The 16,556-nt window shown below is 53.3% G+C and overlaps 3 protein-coding genes across 3 annotated transcripts; 1 reads left to right on the forward strand and 2 right to left on the reverse strand.

Moving 5' to 3' along the window:
* Positions 1–732: 732 nt before the first annotated feature.
* On the reverse strand, positions 733–6,241 carry COCSUDRAFT_57864 (DNA/RNA polymerase; the record flags this gene model as incomplete). Its single annotated transcript, XM_005644624.1, has 11 exons — positions 733–1,709; positions 2,057–2,190; positions 2,325–2,501; positions 2,751–2,920; positions 3,506–3,713; positions 3,891–3,987; positions 4,214–4,427; positions 4,831–4,902; positions 4,999–5,111; positions 5,302–5,425; positions 6,209–6,241. The coding sequence occupies 11 exons, from the start codon at positions 6,239–6,241 to the stop codon at positions 733–735; spliced, it is 2,319 nt and encodes a 772-aa protein (XP_005644681.1).
* A 308-nt stretch (positions 6,242–6,549) lies between these two features.
* Positions 6,550–8,982, reverse strand: COCSUDRAFT_57865 (hypothetical protein; the record flags this gene model as incomplete). Its single annotated transcript, XM_005644625.1, has 6 exons — positions 6,550–6,631; positions 6,842–7,070; positions 7,445–7,690; positions 8,138–8,245; positions 8,446–8,541; positions 8,841–8,982. The coding sequence occupies 6 exons, from the start codon at positions 8,980–8,982 to the stop codon at positions 6,550–6,552; spliced, it is 903 nt and encodes a 300-aa protein (XP_005644682.1).
* A 915-nt stretch (positions 8,983–9,897) lies between these two features.
* Positions 9,898–12,474, forward strand: COCSUDRAFT_30779 (PMSR-domain-containing protein). Its single transcript, XM_005644626.1, has 5 exons — positions 9,898–10,115; positions 10,198–10,300; positions 10,501–10,646; positions 11,391–11,552; positions 11,806–12,474. Exons 1-5 carry the CDS (start codon positions 9,921–9,923, stop codon positions 12,007–12,009), a joined length of 810 nt encoding a protein of 269 aa, XP_005644683.1. The 5' UTR covers positions 9,898–9,920; the 3' UTR covers positions 12,010–12,474.
* The last annotated feature ends 4,082 nt before the right edge of the window (positions 12,475–16,556 follow it).

A 16,556-nucleotide genomic window follows, 5' to 3' on the forward strand; every position in this document is an offset into this window, starting at 1 on the left:
AATATTAATCATAATCTTTATGAGTGGCGAACCCCGGCCAGAGCCCAGAGGGCCATAGGGTAGACACAGGTCCGTCTGCAGCCGGAACCCGGCCGGGGCCGATATGCACAGGCCCAGGCGGGCTTGCAGCCTTGTCAACTCGCAAATGCACCCTTGCAGCGTACAGGTCTACACCCCCATGTGGGAGATAAGAGCAATTTGCATGTGAGAGATACAATTGTATACAATTGATACTTGCAAGCAATTTGCATCATTTTTGCAAGTTTGACATGGTCTTACACAGCAAATTGTCAACTGTGCTCCTTGCCTCCCTTCAACACCGTGTTAAAGTAGTGACTAGGCTAGAAAGGTACAGCTAGCCGAAAGCGGCTGTTTGCTAGGTCACCTTACAACGCCGCGGCGGTCTTATAGGGCAAATTTGGGACGTCAGTCGACTTGGTTCTAGTGTGACGACTGAAGCACGACGATCTACAGCTCGCTGAAGTCTAGCTAGGCTATCTTATGGTGGGCAGTGCATAGCTGTACGTGTACACATACAGGAACCATTCCTGTGATGATTTTGCACCAGTTATAAACTTCTCGCGCCGGCCGTGCTCCTATAGTGTCCGCATGTAATCGCAATTGCATGTAGCTTCGATCAAATCAAGTCATGTTATACATGAACTCATGACGTATCCAAAATAGGCCGCTTTATTCAATGGGCCGCCGTGTGCATGCGCATTGCAACGCCCCCTAAGCTTTCTTGGGCGCCTTGAACATGGCAGAAATGCGCATCTGCTTGCTGGCACTTTCCTTGGCAGCAGCGCCGTTGCCAGAACCAGCAGTCCCCACTCGGCCCCGCTTTGCCGATCTGTCACCAGCCACGGCCGGTGCCGAAGCTGACTCACCCCCGACATCACCGCTACCTGGTCTGCCAGCGTTCCCTTGACCTCTCAGCCAGATCTCGCGCATGATACGTTTCTGCTCATCGACATCTACGCTCGTGAGATCGCACTCGGGCTGCGCTCCTGCGGCCCCACCTGCGGGCCCAGATGACACAACGCCACCTGGAGGCTGACAAGGCGTGGCCGCCACATCAGCATCTGGGTGTCCAGGGGGCCCAGCATCTCCAGGATCCCTGGTGTGGGGGTGCTGACTCTGCTCAGGCTGACGGACGCCTGCTGTGTCAGTTGCTCCTCTGCCCAACTCTGTTTGTCCAGCTGCAGCGATCTCGGCATCTGGTCTGTCTGCGATGTTGCATTGTGCATCAGAAGCCGGCCTACTGCTGCGCACATCATTTGCTGCTTGCAAGGACTGCCTTTGCAGCGAGGCTCCTGCGCTGTTGGGAAGTTGCAGCAGTGGGCTCTTGCTGCCTGGCTGATCCTGGCTGCCCTGTCGTCCTTCTGCCAGAGGAATTGTATGGCCCCCTTCCCCTGACTTTGCTGCATTCCCCTGGGCAGCCTCCCGCTGTCCAGGACTCCTGACCGAGCCGGCCTGCGCGTCAGGGGTGTTGCTGGGTACCCCATCAGACGCCCCTCGGTCGCCCACAGACTGAGGCGATGCCTCCTGTGCTGGCGGCTGGGCGGAAGCTGCGTCCGGCGCCTGATCAGGCGGCGGCCCTTGAGGCGGGGCCTTTGCCGCCGCGCGCTTGAACATCTGCGCGATGCTGGGCTGCTGCGGGCCGCTCTTCTTGGGCTTGGGCGCCTCTGGCAGAGCTGCCCCGCCATCGCCTGCAACAATTCATCCCTCTTTACTAACACTGTTTTTGCACGCTCTCCCTGCCAGGTACGTCTATAGACAAGCTGCAAATATCGGCTGCCAAAGATTCCTGCCCCTTGATGGACTCGCCAGACCCAAGCAACACCCAATCAACAGTGGGCACGGTGCTCAGTATTCGTACCCCGCAGCACAAGCCAGCTTGTCAGTCCCGAGACTGAATTCTTTGAAGTAAGCGGCCTGGCCCGGGCTCAGTTGTCTAGCAACAGCAGTAGCAAGCCAGCGTAAATGCACAGATGCACCTTTTTTCTGGTGTTTCACAGTGCCACTTTGCATATTCAAATGGTGGGCTGAAATGCACCTGTAGCGCTGGTGAGGAAGCGGCTGATGGCACCCTGGTCATCGCTCAAAGGCAGGGTGTAGAAGTCCGAGGCCTGCAACAATGCCACAAAATTCAAATTCAATGACTCACTCGATGCCACATCCTGAGGCTTCCTTAAAGCCATACAAAGCGTAGCACCACTGCGAGTGGGGCTTAGCAAATTCCTTCCTCATATTGGAGGTGGCACTGTCTTTCATGTGTGCATCATGTCCTGGCAGTCAAAGCTGATGTCGACAGCAGTAAACACCACATGAGCAGATCCGGAGTGGTGAGACTTGCCTGCAGGGCAAGGCGCGCACAGGGGTAGATGTCGTGGCACTTGCGCAGCAGTATAGAGCCGGCCTCCTTCAGGGCCTCCACTGTGTAGCCCTCCTTGGTGGGCCTCGGCGCCGGGCAGCACTTGCTGCGATCGCCGTTGCTGCCCCTGCACAGCCACAACGTACTCCTGATCAGATAGCTTGCAGCAATGCATTGGCCAGCATGCAACATCAGACCGTTAAGTGTGCAGGGCTGTTGGCTGCTGGTTCAAACACGCCATAGCCTGCCTAAAGCAAATGCAGCAAGGATGGATCTGGGTCTGCAGTGAGCCAAACATCAGTGCTGCGATTGGACGTCCAAGCAACAATAATGGTGACACCCCAGTGACCAGGTGATAGATGTGTACAAGCAGCACCTGTAGGAGAGGCTGAGGGTGCGCGGCGCTCTGGAGTGCGTGAGGCCGTCCTCAGTGAGGCGGTGGGAGAGTTCGTCGGCCAGGATGCGCAGCCATCGGTCCAGCTCGGCCGGTGCACTCGTTGCGTTGAACGACTTGGCCGCCAGCATTGATTTGGCCAGCTCCTTCACCTGACACGTCACCATGCATGCTGATCAAATTCCCCGGACATATTTACACATTACGTTGCACACCTGTCCATGCTTCGTCTAGTCACAATTGACGGCCAGATTCGACTTGGCCAGCTCCTTCACCTGCGCCCCATGACTCATGAACTGACCTGTCGGTTGTGGATGACAGGGGTGCACCCTTATCACCCCTTTCCAAACAGAAGTGCATGTTTCCTGGAGCCTGGGGAAGGGAATTGACATGACAGAGAGTATGTCTGTACATGCTTCGTCCAGTCAGGTGCTAAACCTGTCTAAAAATTTCAGTTGTCAATTCAGCCCTGCAATGAATAAACTGGTCCAACCAGTGGCAGTGCACCATGCATGCTCACAGATAATGCCTAGAAAGGGCTGCCCACCCTGCAAGTATAATCTGCCAAACGTTGCCCAGACAAAGCATGGTCACACTCTGCCAGACTTCTGGGGGATATCCTCATCAAAATTAGCCAATCCGAGTGCCCAGGACCAGGCCATGCCTCTCAAATGCCTCGGCCTCTGCTCGTGGAAAGAAGCAATGTAGCACCTTGCCATACCGTGCAGTAGGCTTACCTGGACAGGTTCGTCGCTGTAGCCGCGCACGGCGCGCGCGATGCCTGCGGCGCGCTCTTCGCCAAAGCGCGCAGTGAGCTGCCCGTGGGGCAGCGCAGAAACCTGCCCGGCGGTCACGCAGCCCATGGCCGCCAGCTCAGCGCCCAGCTTCCCCCCAAAGTTTCGCAGCTTCTTCAGCGGCAGATCCCTCATCATTTCGTCCACCGCCCTGCCACATACACAAGGGGGTTGTGACAATAATGGCACTAGGTTACATCATTAGGCGCCCGTCAGCTGACATTTTCCTGCCAGCTCTATGAACCGCCTGCGTTCCGTATGTGCTGGCAGTTTTTAAAAGTGGGCACAAGTGCAAGGGCAAGCTATTTTGATGGATAAAGTATAGTACCTGGGGGGCACAATGGTCTGCTGATTGGGCTTGTTCATGGCCGAGGCCACCTTGGCCAGAAGCTTGTTCGCTGCAATGCCCGCCGAGCATGTGAATCCTACAGCACTGCACACTTTCAATCTCCATGCCGCAAACATGCATATATGCCAAGTCCATTCTTTCATCAACACACTTCACACCGTGGGCACTTGCACTCTACCATCATAACTATCACAGTGATTGAGTACAATAGGGTGCAGAATACCACAATTATCTTGCATGCGTGCGCTGATCGCTGGCATCAGGATTACAAATGCAGGAAGCTTGCAACAGCCGTGGCTCACCCAGCTGATCCCGGACGGCGCCGCGGAGGCGACAGGCAATGTTTGCGCCGATGGAAAGCCGTCGCTCAAACTCGCTGCCGACATCGAGGGGCCCGCCCCCCAGCACAATGCCCCCCCATGAGAATGCGTCCACAGGGGACCCCCCGGCCTCCCAATCGTGCGCGCCCCCCTCCCCAGTCTCCGCCTCCCTGCAGCTGTCAGCCTGCGCCCTCTCCTGCCAAACCCCCAACAAACCAAAGCTGATAATTACTACAATTATCATTGCACGCTTGTCCGGGGCAAGGTGCGCTGCAGACAAGGTACAGGCAGAGACTGCCACAACATCTACCCCTTATTGGACTCACCAGATTCAAGAGAGACTCAATCAACCGTGGAGACCCCGTTTGATATAGTCTCAGTAAGAATATGACACGTTTTCCGGTTCCTAGAGATCTAGGATCCAGGTACGTCCAGCAACACATGTAGGAGACTGCTCCATTATGTGGAGTCAACTCGTTTTCGTCCACCAATGCAATGACAATCCAATGGACTCCAAAGCTCCCACAGGATGTGCGCTTTGCAAGTGGTCTTGATGTGAAGCACAGTAATCAATAGCAGGGTTGGGTATTTGGGCTCACTCTCAGTTCCCTCTCCACCATTGTGGTCACATCCATGTACACCTCATCGATTGATGCCTTCTCAATGACGGCCTGCAAGCATGCAAAATTTATTAAACGTATTACTGCATGACAATGCTCTACTCGTTTTGTAATCCAATGCATGAAGCCAGCTAATGAGTAGCAGACCTGTGGTGCAGCCTTGTGCAGGACTGCCAGAATTTCTATGCATGCCTTCCTGTAACGCTCCAGGCAGGCCTTCTGCTTTGTGCGGTCCTTTGTGTCCACCAGCTCATCCCCACCTGCTCAACTCAGAAACGCTCCAGAACTCATTATTTCTGGATCAGCACTTACTGTCACTCTTGCGGTATTATCAAAGCATTATCTCTCAGCTGACATACCAGTGATTGCCAGCACATATCGGCAATTCATTAGGTAAGTTCTGGGACATTGTGTGACAATGAAGGTGGCATGTAATATGCAGTGACGTACCAATGGTCTCAACATGGACACACTGCAGCTCAGGGCAGAGGGCCCTGGCTTCATGAACGCGCATGTGGCGGGTGATGCCTGCTGCACGGGCCGCATAGTTGATGGCAATAAGTCCTTCCCACTGCTGCACAGCAACTGGGACGTTTCGAGGGATATTGAGTCGTTTCTGCTCCACTTGGCCTGCGACAGCGACAGAATCTCAAGACCTCAGCCTCGCCCACCGTCCTGCCATGTCACCAATCTTCCTCTCCGGGTCCAATGCGATACATCTACTTGGCTGGGTGCATCCCAGAAAGGCCTTATTGCCCATCCATGGCTGCAGCGATTAAGACCCATTTACATCACTCAAATTATATTATTCACTGTGTTGCTTGTGAATGACGCCACTTAGGTCAGGAGCTGTAGAAATCAGACGTGTCTCAAAGAAAGTACCACTGGTCAAGACACGAGCACAGAAGGGACGAACTCACAGTAGAAGCAATCTAAATCGATGTGAAGGATTGTCCTCGCATGATTGCTATTCATATTTCACATTCTAATCCAAAATTGCTAAGCTATAGTGCACCATCTGCAGAAGATTGAAGCCTGGTTGTCATCACCAAGCACCGTTTTATATCATCTGAATGCTAGAAAGTAATTACTGCCAACCGCTTGACAGATGTCAAACGTGACTTTGCCTCTGCATTAGAGGTAATCCTTCAATCTTGATGGTCCGATGTTGGTGACGTGTCATTGCACAGCATGCCCAGCATGGTTTCCATCTCTCTGACACTGATCTTGATGTTGCACACCTGCGATAGTGTTACACCCTAAGAGAAAATGCAAGAAAATAAACCTGGCAACAGCCTCCCAGATCAGGAACAGGCAAGATGTATGATATTCCAATTAGAGCTGTGATCGCGCAAACCAGCTGCAGCCGCTGCCAGGGGTGGCCTCTCATGAGAGAATAAGATCATAACATATGTGCTGAGGAAGCAATGCGGAAAATTCTGCCAATAGACCTGCTTTTAAATGGACCTCAGCAAAAAGTCCAGGAATGCAAATCCTCACCAGTCACATACGTATGTGACTGGTGAGGATTTACTAAATAGTATCAGGGTATACCCTGATAAGATTGCGGTAATTTCATCACAGGCATTGCATTGCATGCCTGCACAAGACGTGCCAAGCACATCATTCTGATTTCAGAGAGCTGCTCCTCTTCTCAAAAACCTTTCGGATCGTCCACTCATGCGCCAGACCATGTCATCACAAGCTCAGCTGCGCCTCTGAGGCGGCCTCCCTATCCTTGCCTTTCTTGAACACAGCAAGAGGCAGCACGTCTTGCAACCTGCACAGCCAGGCAAGCATTCTTATATGTGCATCACCAGTAGGCAAATACTCAACCACAAACAGCATATCAATGATGCAATAATTTGGATGTTCAGTGTATAACAAGCAAGCCAGAGAAGAGCGACCAGAGTAAATACGTTGCCATAAGTTGACTGCTTATCTCTTCAGCTGTTCTGAAGATCCTAAAAACTTGAAAAGAGCTACAAACCTGCTGAGGACGACAGACAGGAACATGAGGGTGCAGTAGATGATGAAGGGGATCTCGGGCACGTCCTTGATGATGTGGCCAGGGATGGCGGCCAGAATTGGCGTGCGGCCCATGCTGACTAAGCGCATGCCCAGAATAAGGCCGATGTAGGGCCACAGCAGCGCCTTCTTCACCCCCTTTATCTTTGTCATCTCATCCGAGCGCTTCAGAGCCTCGTCCCCTTCCCAACCTGCACCCAAAGTCAATCTGCTTAATGTCAAGGTGTTTGACAACAATCAACTCACTACCTGCACAAGTCCAAAGAATAACATGGGATCGTTTGGTGGTCAGGCACTGCATCGACTATTATTGTTGCATTCAATTAGACACCCAGTTAATTGCAATTGCCCCAGATGCCTTGAGAAGCTATGCATGGAGAGAGCCTATGTAATTTGGATCCTTGCTTGTATGTCTGCCTGACATGCATGATCTGCAGGGTTTCTTGCAGATCTCACTTTGCTGGATATGCTGTTGGCACGCCCCCACTTGCTTACATATCACTTGTCCAGAGCTGCTTTTCTTGTTCAGCTCATATTGTTTAGAGCTGGGTGCAAGCAAACGCACCTTCCACCACGGAAGCCGGGTTGGCGAGTTGTAGTGCCAGGATGCGCGGCAGAGTCCAGGGCAGCGGCAGCAGCAGCAGCGACAGGCACTGCAGCGGCAGAACTCTGACCGCCACCAGCAGATCCACAAACCACACCCGGCTCACCGCGCCGCGCATCTTGGGCCACACGCAGCGCAGGTTCGCCCACATGTACCGCACTGGCGGAATGAAGGTCGGCTTCAGGTCCGGGCACTCGTTCGGCTCCCCTGCGTGCGGTTCAAACCCCTTTCAGACCCCAGGGGGACTTTAACCCAGAGGGCCATAAGGACTATCATTAGCCAGTAAGTTTAGGGTCCCCTACATGCGGGCCAAACCCCCCTTCAGACCCCACACGACCCTAAATAAATAGTTGCTTTAGAGTCTCAGCTTCGGGTTTGGGCACTTATTCGGCTCCCCTGCGCGCGGTGCATACCCCTTTCAGAGCCCGGGGGCCTCTAAATTGATAAGCTACTCTACGAGTTCCCAGCAGAAGCGGCCGGCAGGGGGGAATTGGACTTATAAAAATATCAATCCCGCAGCCGTTGAGAGGTGTCAAATCAACCGAAACAGGATTTTATTACTGGAGAAGGTTCGTTCAGCAAGAGCATTGGCAAAAGTGGAGAGGTAAGATCCAGGCAAGAGCAGGGAGAAAATCAGTGGGTGATGAATCAGACCTGCATTCTTCCAGGCGTAGAGGATGGTGATGGTCGAGGCGAAGCTCCGTATGAGGATATTTATGGGGAAGACAATCAGGAAGAATACAGCGACAAGGTACTGATACCCTGCACAGAATGAAATTTGCTTGCTTTGTCTTTCAATGGAAGTTTTTCTGCCAAAAACTGGCTTGCATGGAAAAGCTGCTTCACTTCCACCACGCTGTCAGGACGAGTGTGCACGGAAGGCAGCATGATCAGCATGCATTCTCGTACTGCGTCTTCTTCAAGGCATGTTTCACGGGGAGTATATACAAAGGCAACATCACCTGTCTGAAAATTGGCAATCTCAGGGTTGTTGCTGAGAAACCACAGGTTGCCCACGCTTTGATGAGTGATGGATCCTCCCAAGAATCGCACAGCAGCTGCACGGCAAGCAAAGACATTCTTAATCAGGTCAATAGATCATGAGCCGACTATATAATGGGTGCAATCCATTCAACAAATGCCGTCTCCGGCAGCATACCAAAGGATATTGCCAATGGAAGGAATACAACCGTCAAAGATAGTCAATGTTGATTGCATATGCATGCATGCTCCTCAGGAGCTGCCAAGTGCACATTGCCACGTGTTGAACAAGTGTCAGCACGTTGCTCGAAGGGAGCAACTGACCTGCCTGACCTGAGTGTCATGTGGGAGCAGGCAGGTGGGCAGGGCAGCTCACCTTCGTTGGTGATGCGGTGGCTGACGCGATGGAGCACAAACATGGACAGGTCTGTGAGGGCAAAGATGAGGATGAGCGGCCAGAAGTTCTTGTAGAGGATGTTGACTGTATCCTTGAGCAACTCAACTGCAGTCAGCGGCATGTGCCTGCGTGCACACATCACCTTCAAATTTGGACTTCCCCACCTTCGAAGTCCCTTTTCGAGAACTTTGGGACTGATGTCGAAGTCTCTTTCCACCAGGAAGGGGGGTTGTTGCTGTTGTGTATTGAAAGGGGTGTTTTTTATACTATTGTAATTGCATTTTAGAGACCTGTTGGGAACCACCAGAAGGGGTGTTTTAGTGAGGGCGCACTTTGTCTGGTTTGCCACCTTATCGCTGATTTCCGTCTCACCGGAGCCTCTGGACTCTGGGTTCTGAGATGTATCTGATTCGACTTTCGACAATTCTCTCTTGAACGATTCCTTATCATCCCCACCCAAGCTCCCAGCTGCTGCCCTCAGGAGAGTGTGTCTCAAACTGCAGGAACGAAGTCTTTGGTTCAGTGTCAGCGAGTAAAGATGATCTGAGTTCTGTAAAGACATTTCCTCTGTACACTCCACAGCATTCAACGTCCTTCACCTGTCTTTTTCGTGCTGCCGAGAGGGCACCAAAACACCCGTTCCTCTATGCTGGGGCATTCCGCTCTTTCGGGAAGTGGCCGTAACATGTTTTCTGGAAGTAAAAGTACTGGATGTGTGAGTCACATGCCGATCATGAATCTGGGGCTGACAGCTGAGCACACAAGACCGCATCTTGTGCGATGTGTCAGCTATGATTGCTAGCACGACATCTGCATGCCATGCACACAGAGGTCTATATCGGCTTCAGGACACATTGCTCGAAGTCGCCTGCAGCTAATTGCGATTGGAGTCCAATCATCGGACATTTGATAAGACAGCAGTGCTTCAGTTTTGGGAGGCATCGGTTCGACGGCGTGGAATGAGAAGCTGCCCAAGCTATGCGAGAAGCTGGTCTCTCCTGAAGCCATGATGTTGACATCATAACATACCATCACAAGTCAACCTAGAAGCGTAATAGAATGTTTGCGAAGCTTCATCTAATCGAAAAATCGTGTCATTGCAGCTTGGTTGGGCGCACTTACACAGCTAGAGGACAAGGTCACTTTCTGTCGAAGCCAGCGAAACAAACGTATTCTAGGAAGTTTGGAAGTTCGCCGACAGTGTCAGTGATGGGTTTCTTTTCCAAAATCTTCGGGAATGGCGAGAGCACGACGGTGCGAGATTCGATCTGATCGAAGCTCTAGCAGCTTGACACGGCACATGGCAGGGCCTTTACCAGACTGTTTGTGCGCACAGGGCAGCAAGGAGGACACACTGGCGTGGGCAAGGAGAGCAAAGCCTACATGTGACCCAGCACCCTCAGCAGCGCCTCCAGGCCAACAACTTGGCACGTTTGCAGGTCAGCAAAAACCTGCCTAGCTACTAGACATACCATTCCTAGATGCTAGGCGTTGTCTGATCTGCTGCTGGGACCATATCCAGATTATCCACTGTCAGCAAAATCGTTGCTTCACTGCTGTAACTGCTGTGCTCGTACATGCACACCTGTGTTGGCAATAGCAACTGTGAAATGATCTCTAATTAATGCTTTGGGAGCAGGTGGCTGTTTTTGGGGACTGGAGCTGGCCTATCAGCGGGTGCCGGGTGTTATAAAAACCTCAGTCGGCTACACAGGCGGCCACGACCCCTGCCCAACATACAACTCTGTTTGCGGCGGCAGCACGGGCCATACAGAGGCCGTGCAGGTGGGTGCTTTCACAACCTCACCATGCTCACATTGAGTATAACAATCTCAGGCCATCAAATGGCATATCAAGCACTGCAGTTACCAACAATTCTCGTCAAAGCCTTGGCCTTTTCTGGTGGGTGCCTTTCTGTGATCGTCCTCACGCCTTAGATAGATGGTTCCTGAGATGGTTCCTGAGATGTATGGATGTAATGGAGTGAAAACTTAGATTCCCAAAATGAGGCACAGGCCCACGATCCAATTCATTCGCTTGGCTTTCCCAGCACCAGATCAGGTTTTCCCCTGGCTACCTTTCTGGGATTGCATTCTTTGGCAAAAACTGCCGCAGTTGTGTTCTAGACATCTGACATCTTCAATGTGCACCTCGGGAGGACCCGTAACCGCTTCTGTAGTTCACTTTGGGAAGTTGGGGTGATGTCGTGGCCGTGATGTGTATCAGAATCTCGTACAATTTTAGGTGGGATGCACTCGACTGTGAAAGTTGAGTTCATACCCGAGAGCTACAGATTGCCCCATGTTGGGGTTTTCTTGCTTTGATTTCCTGTCGTATACTTGGTCGTTCACATGGGGAGCAGGTCTCCAGAGGCCGGTCGCCCAGAAAACTGGAACGTCCTGAGCAACGTGAGCTTTTCCATTGAGCTGCTAGATTCGTTTTGCTGCGTATAGCTGTTGTATCACCTTGTGGGGATGCCGGTGAGAAGGCATCATTGTGAGGGTCCTAAGCGTTATTTTGGATTCTCAGGTGGTTTATGACCCGAGCGAGGTGAATTATGAGCGGCTGCTGGACACCTTCTTTGCACACGTGGACCCCACTACGAAGAACAGGCAGGGCAACGACGTGGGCACCCAGTACAGGAGCGCCATATTTTACCATACGCCTGAACAGAAGGCTGAAGCGGAGAAGGTGTGTTGATGTGTGCATCACATGGGTAATGATACCTTGCATGAGAGCGTATGCAACGCATGCGATCCTCAGGATGAAAGGGCGTGTTCATAACAATCACTTGCAGCTCAAGAATGCTTGATATGGATTATATACTAGGGAGCTGAGTGCGCACCCCCACTGTTGAATTGTGAATGACGGGAACTGCTGCTTACAGTGCCTAGAGAACTCTTCTGAGGAGTCCCTGATCAGGCAAGTCTTGGGTCTGCTGCAGGCATTTGAGGAGGTGAATGAGAAGCTGGCCAACAGGGCGTTCAGGCCAGTCAGGGGGGACAAGGTGGTGGTGGAGTTGAAGGAAGCTGGCTTGTACTACGTGGCCGAGAAATATCACCAGCAGTACCTTGCAAAAGGTGGCCGCATGGGCCGGGGCCAATCGGCAGAGAAAGGCTGTACAGACAAAATTCGGTGCTACGGATAATTGCTAGTACCGGCAATGACTCTGACAATATTGACACTTTGACAGTGAGCAATTTCCCCCAGCATTCCCCAATCCGCCAGCTAGGCTCCCTAGCTGTGGGCGTTGGTGGGCCCATGGGGGCAATTGGTGGGTCTGATATGGGGAAGCCACCATCAGTCATTGTGCTTGCCAGGTATAACCCCCCACTGGAAATGCATTGCTAAAGTTGCTGGTGCTTGCATTAGATGTTCAGAATTTGTCTGCCCCATTCATGGTGTGACGTCATCCTAGCCATGGCGCTGGCTTCTGGAATTTTGTGCTGCCGACTTTAATAAGCTGTTGAGTGTCACAGAGTCACACGGTGCCTATTAGATAAGCCTGTCAGTGAGCCCCATCATTCCTGTTGAACTGGAGCGTGATGGTCAGGTGCAGGCTGAATCAATGAGTCATTCGGAACGCTTCCAACGCGTGTAATATCATATTACTAATATACGCCACACTTCTCGTAGAGCGCTCGTGCCATCTAGCTATTCAGGTAGTATCGCGCTATTCATGACTCACCGAATGCATGCCTGCCAGGCAGAGCCGGCGGCCGATAAAAAAATGAATTTTGAGCACACCAAAGGCAGGTCTTTGCTGGCATGTATTTATATATTCAAAGTTACAGGATTAACTGATCAGACTCCGAGTCTGAGTCGGAGTCCGAGTCATGAATCATGAGTGAGCTGGTGGGTCCAGCCGTCTAGACCTGTGTAAACATCCAACAGAACCTTAAGTTCGCCAAACTGGGGAGAGACAGGATCCATGTGTGGATCATCTCTAGTTCTGGGAAAAGTGGTGGCTCATGGGTTGGTTTGGGCTCTGGGATGAAACGCTTACACTTCCACTAGATTGCCTATTTTGGTAACTTTCGGCTCGATCTTGTGCAAAGCCACAGATCTAATCCGCCTTAGAGAACCAGGTAGTTCCAAGATTCTCTGATAGACGAAAATTGATTATGGGCATGGGATCTTTGGGGCTGCGCTGCTGAAGAACTTTTCACACCCCGACATCCTGCTCTCGGCTCTGATCCGACATCCCTCTTCGTCATCGTTTTCTTGGTGAGATGTACTTACTTTAACAGAAAATTGGTTGTTGAGATGTATGGATGCAAATGAAGTCAACACTCAGATTCCCAAAATGAGGCACAGGCCCACGGTGCCATTCATCCGCTTGGCATTCCAAGCATCAGATCAGGTTTTCCCCCGGCTACCTTTCTGGATTGCAGCCTTTGGCAAAATTTGTCGCAGTTGTGTTCTAGAGATCTAACATCTTGAATAGGCGTCTCGGGAGGACCCGTAACCGCTTCTGTAGTACACTTTGGGAAGTTGGGGTGACGTCGTGGCCGTGAAGTGTATGGGAATCTCGTACAATCTTAGGTGGGATGCACTCGGCTGTGAAATTTGAGTACATATCTGAGAGCTACAGTTTGCCCCATGTTGGGTTTTTCTCGCTTTAGTTTCCTGTCGTATACTTGGTCGGTCACTTGGGGAGCAGGATTCCAGAGACCAGTCGCCCAGAAAACTGGAACATCCTGAGAAATGTGAGCTTTTCATCGTGCTGCTAGAATCTTCTATCACATCAGGCTTGTATATGACCCTGTTGGCACCGCGGTCACTGGGCGTCTTGTCCAGGGTTTTGGCTTGGGCGCACAGCGCCGTTGCATATATCGCAGCAATGCAGCTTCCAGGATTCAGAGATGGTGTTTCTCATGTATTTCACTTTCTGCGTAGGGATGGCCATCAATCGTGGAGCGGAGGAGCTGTACCTCCAGGAGGCTCGCCTTGAACGGCAGTTCAAGGATTGCGAGCCGTTGCTGCAATCGATCGGCACTATCGTTACATTAAAGCCGAATAGCGATGTTGAGGCCCTAAGCGAGACATCGAAGAGGGCCGTGCGAAGGCTGTGCGGCTTCTGGGACAGGTGCAAAGGCCGATCAAGCTTTTACGTTCGTCGTGGGATTGCCCTGCCTGCTTTCCCAGTGTCATCGTGTCTGCATGTGTGTCCCCTGCCATATGTATGTTTTCCTGGTTCAGTTGTTATTCAGCTTTATTGCTCAGGTTTACCATCTGCCCCACCACAGGGTGGTGTTGCTGCACCAGAACGGCCAGCTGCGCGTTGACTTCTTTGCCCCAGAGTCACCTTGGAGGGAACGTGGCCGCCAGTTCAGGCAGCTCATGGAGCCCCTTGACACCAAGCTCATGCAACAGGAGGGCCAGGTGCTTCTCCATTGCGCCCTAGCCTGTTCACACACTGCCCCGGCTGTCAAAATCCTGCTCTGTCTTGGACCGGCCAGATCCAAGCAAGATTCATGCAAGTGCGGGCACGGCGTTCAGTATCAACACTGACGGGGCCAAAGGCTGACTATCTCAAGAAAAGACCCTGCAGCAGTGTCTGATGGTATTGTGGGTGCAAGCTTGTGACGTTGTGTGCATGCCCGCAGATGCGGAGGTCCTACTCTGGCGGCATCCTGCACCGCCCCGAGCGCTACAAATTCCTGGAGGCCCAAGAGGCCGACGACAGCCCCAGGTGGCGCTCAGGTGCAACCGATGCCCTGGCACCCCTTCTCCTCACCCAAGAGTTCCCCGCCCCAAAGATCACACCATGCCTCCAAGAAGGGACAGGCAACCAGGAAAGTCCTGCAGACACCTTAATGCAATTGCGCGAGCCACGGTGTGCACACACCGCGCTACTGAAATGTTGATGATTCAGCAGTCATTGGGTGTCTGACATCTGCCTTCCTGGTGCAACACAGGTGCGTCGGCACCTATCACAGCGCTGCTGGCTGAGCGCAGAGCAGCGCTGCGCAGCATCGACGTCGAGGCGCTGCAGGCGCGCGCGGCCTCGCTCGGTAACCAGCCCGGGCTGGCCGCCACGGCCGCGGCAGCGGCCGTTGCCGGGGCGCCTCGCCGGGCGGCCAGCCTGAGCGCAGGGAACGCCGCCGCGTTCGAGCGGGTCTCCCGCCACGACCGCACCGCCGCGCAGCTGCAGTCGCAGCTCGCGGCCGAGGCCGCGGCCTTCGTCAGCGCCCGGGCGGCGCACACCACCGCCAAGGAGCGGTTCCTCGCCGCCGGCGACGCCGCCGGCGCGCTGCCGGCCGCCGCTGGAGAGATCCTGGCCGCCGAGGCCCCCGCTAGCGAAGCAAAGTCGGCCCAGCCGCCGCCAGGGCCGCAGGTGCCGCGCTCCAAGTCAGCGTTGGGCGTCGTTGAGGAGTCCCCCGCCAAGCAGGAGGCCGGCCGCGCGCCCGAGCCGCCGGCAGCAACTCAGGAATCCGCGTCTTTCCCACCTGCTGTCAAGCCAGATCAGCACGCCGTTGACGGGGTTGAGAGCACAACCTCCCCTCAGGATGCCGCCACGCCGGTGCCGATCAGGACCGTGACAACAAAAAAGGCGGAAGATGCGCCACCTGCCACCCCGCAGGCTTCCCAGCAAGCTGCCAAGTCAGCGCCGGTCACAGTTGCGCCGGTCACAGAGAGGCCGCCGAACTCCAACCCGCCAAGCTCCCCTCAGCAAGCCGATACCAAGCCTGCAAAGACCATCCCAGCTGCACAGACGCCGCGACAGGTCAGGGATGCAGGGGTGACAAGCCCTGCGAAGGAACAGGCCCCACAAGAGGCTGCGGCGCCCCTGATGGTGCCAGCGACCTCTGCCAAGGAGCCAGAGCTTGTGAGCGCCCCCAGTTGGGCCCCCACAACCCCTGACCAGAGCATGGAAGCGCTCCCCACCAGCATCAAGCCTGAGTGTAAGTCCCCTCTTTCGCCCCTTCCTATCTGCATGCAGCTTAGAAACAGTCACATCTTGTAAGTGCAAAACCTGGACCAATGTTAGGAGACGTCAATTCGGCTGTGCTATGTGTAAGGTACAATGCTCACTGCAGCACAGCAACTTGTTGTCAATAAGAGCCAGCCACAGGCAGGATTGGCGCAGGCGCAAGTGTTTTGCAAGTTCCTTGTAGGTTTCTCTACACCAGAGCTTCCGTTCAAGCAGTGTGTGGCAATGTTAAGGAGAATTGAAGCGCTGCTCCGCATGCATGCAGGGGCGCCCAGTAGCCTGACAAAGATGCCCTCAGCCGAGTCATTGAAGCTGGCTTTTCCACTGCAACCGTCCAACTTCTGCCGCATCCCAAGCCTTGTGGACCAACTTGAGTCTGAGGACCCTGTCGCCAAAACAGGCGCCGCATGGGCCCTGCATGACCTGGCCAAGGGGCAGCCTGCCAAGAACACAGGTCAGTCATATAGTCATATCACATTCCAGGCAATCTGGGAGATATCCGATGCCGGACTGTGATTCTCAGAGTCAGCATGCAAACATTAGGAAGCAGTTGCATGCGGAATAAACTGCTGTGCATCTTGGGCAACAGCGACAAGATCATCCTGCCAGAAGAATCCTGCATCACGCTAAGTCAACGAAGGGTATGAAATAAAGAAGCATACTTGTTCCTGAAGTACTACAGATGGGGACACTCAGAAACATTAGGTATGACAGGGGATATGGTGTGGGAGGCCGAGGGAGTAATTCCATTAGTCGCC

This window comes from Coccomyxa subellipsoidea, assembly GCF_000258705.1.
Source record: "Coccomyxa subellipsoidea C-169, whole genome shotgun sequence".
Classification (NCBI taxonomy): domain Eukaryota; kingdom Viridiplantae; phylum Chlorophyta; class Trebouxiophyceae; family Coccomyxaceae; genus Coccomyxa; species Coccomyxa subellipsoidea.

Coding starts and splice junctions, on each gene's coding strand:
- COCSUDRAFT_30779 (XM_005644626.1), top strand. CDS start 9,921: ATGTTTGCGAAGCTTCATCTAATCGAAAAATCGTGTCATTGCAGCTTG. Junction 10,116..10,197: donor GGAATGGCGAGAGCACGACG/GTGCGAGATTCG, acceptor TTGTGCGCACAG/GGCAGCAAGGAGGACACACT. Junction 10,301..10,500: donor ACAACTTGGCACGTTTGCAG/GTCAGCAAAAAC, acceptor CTTTGGGAGCAG/GTGGCTGTTTTTGGGGACTG.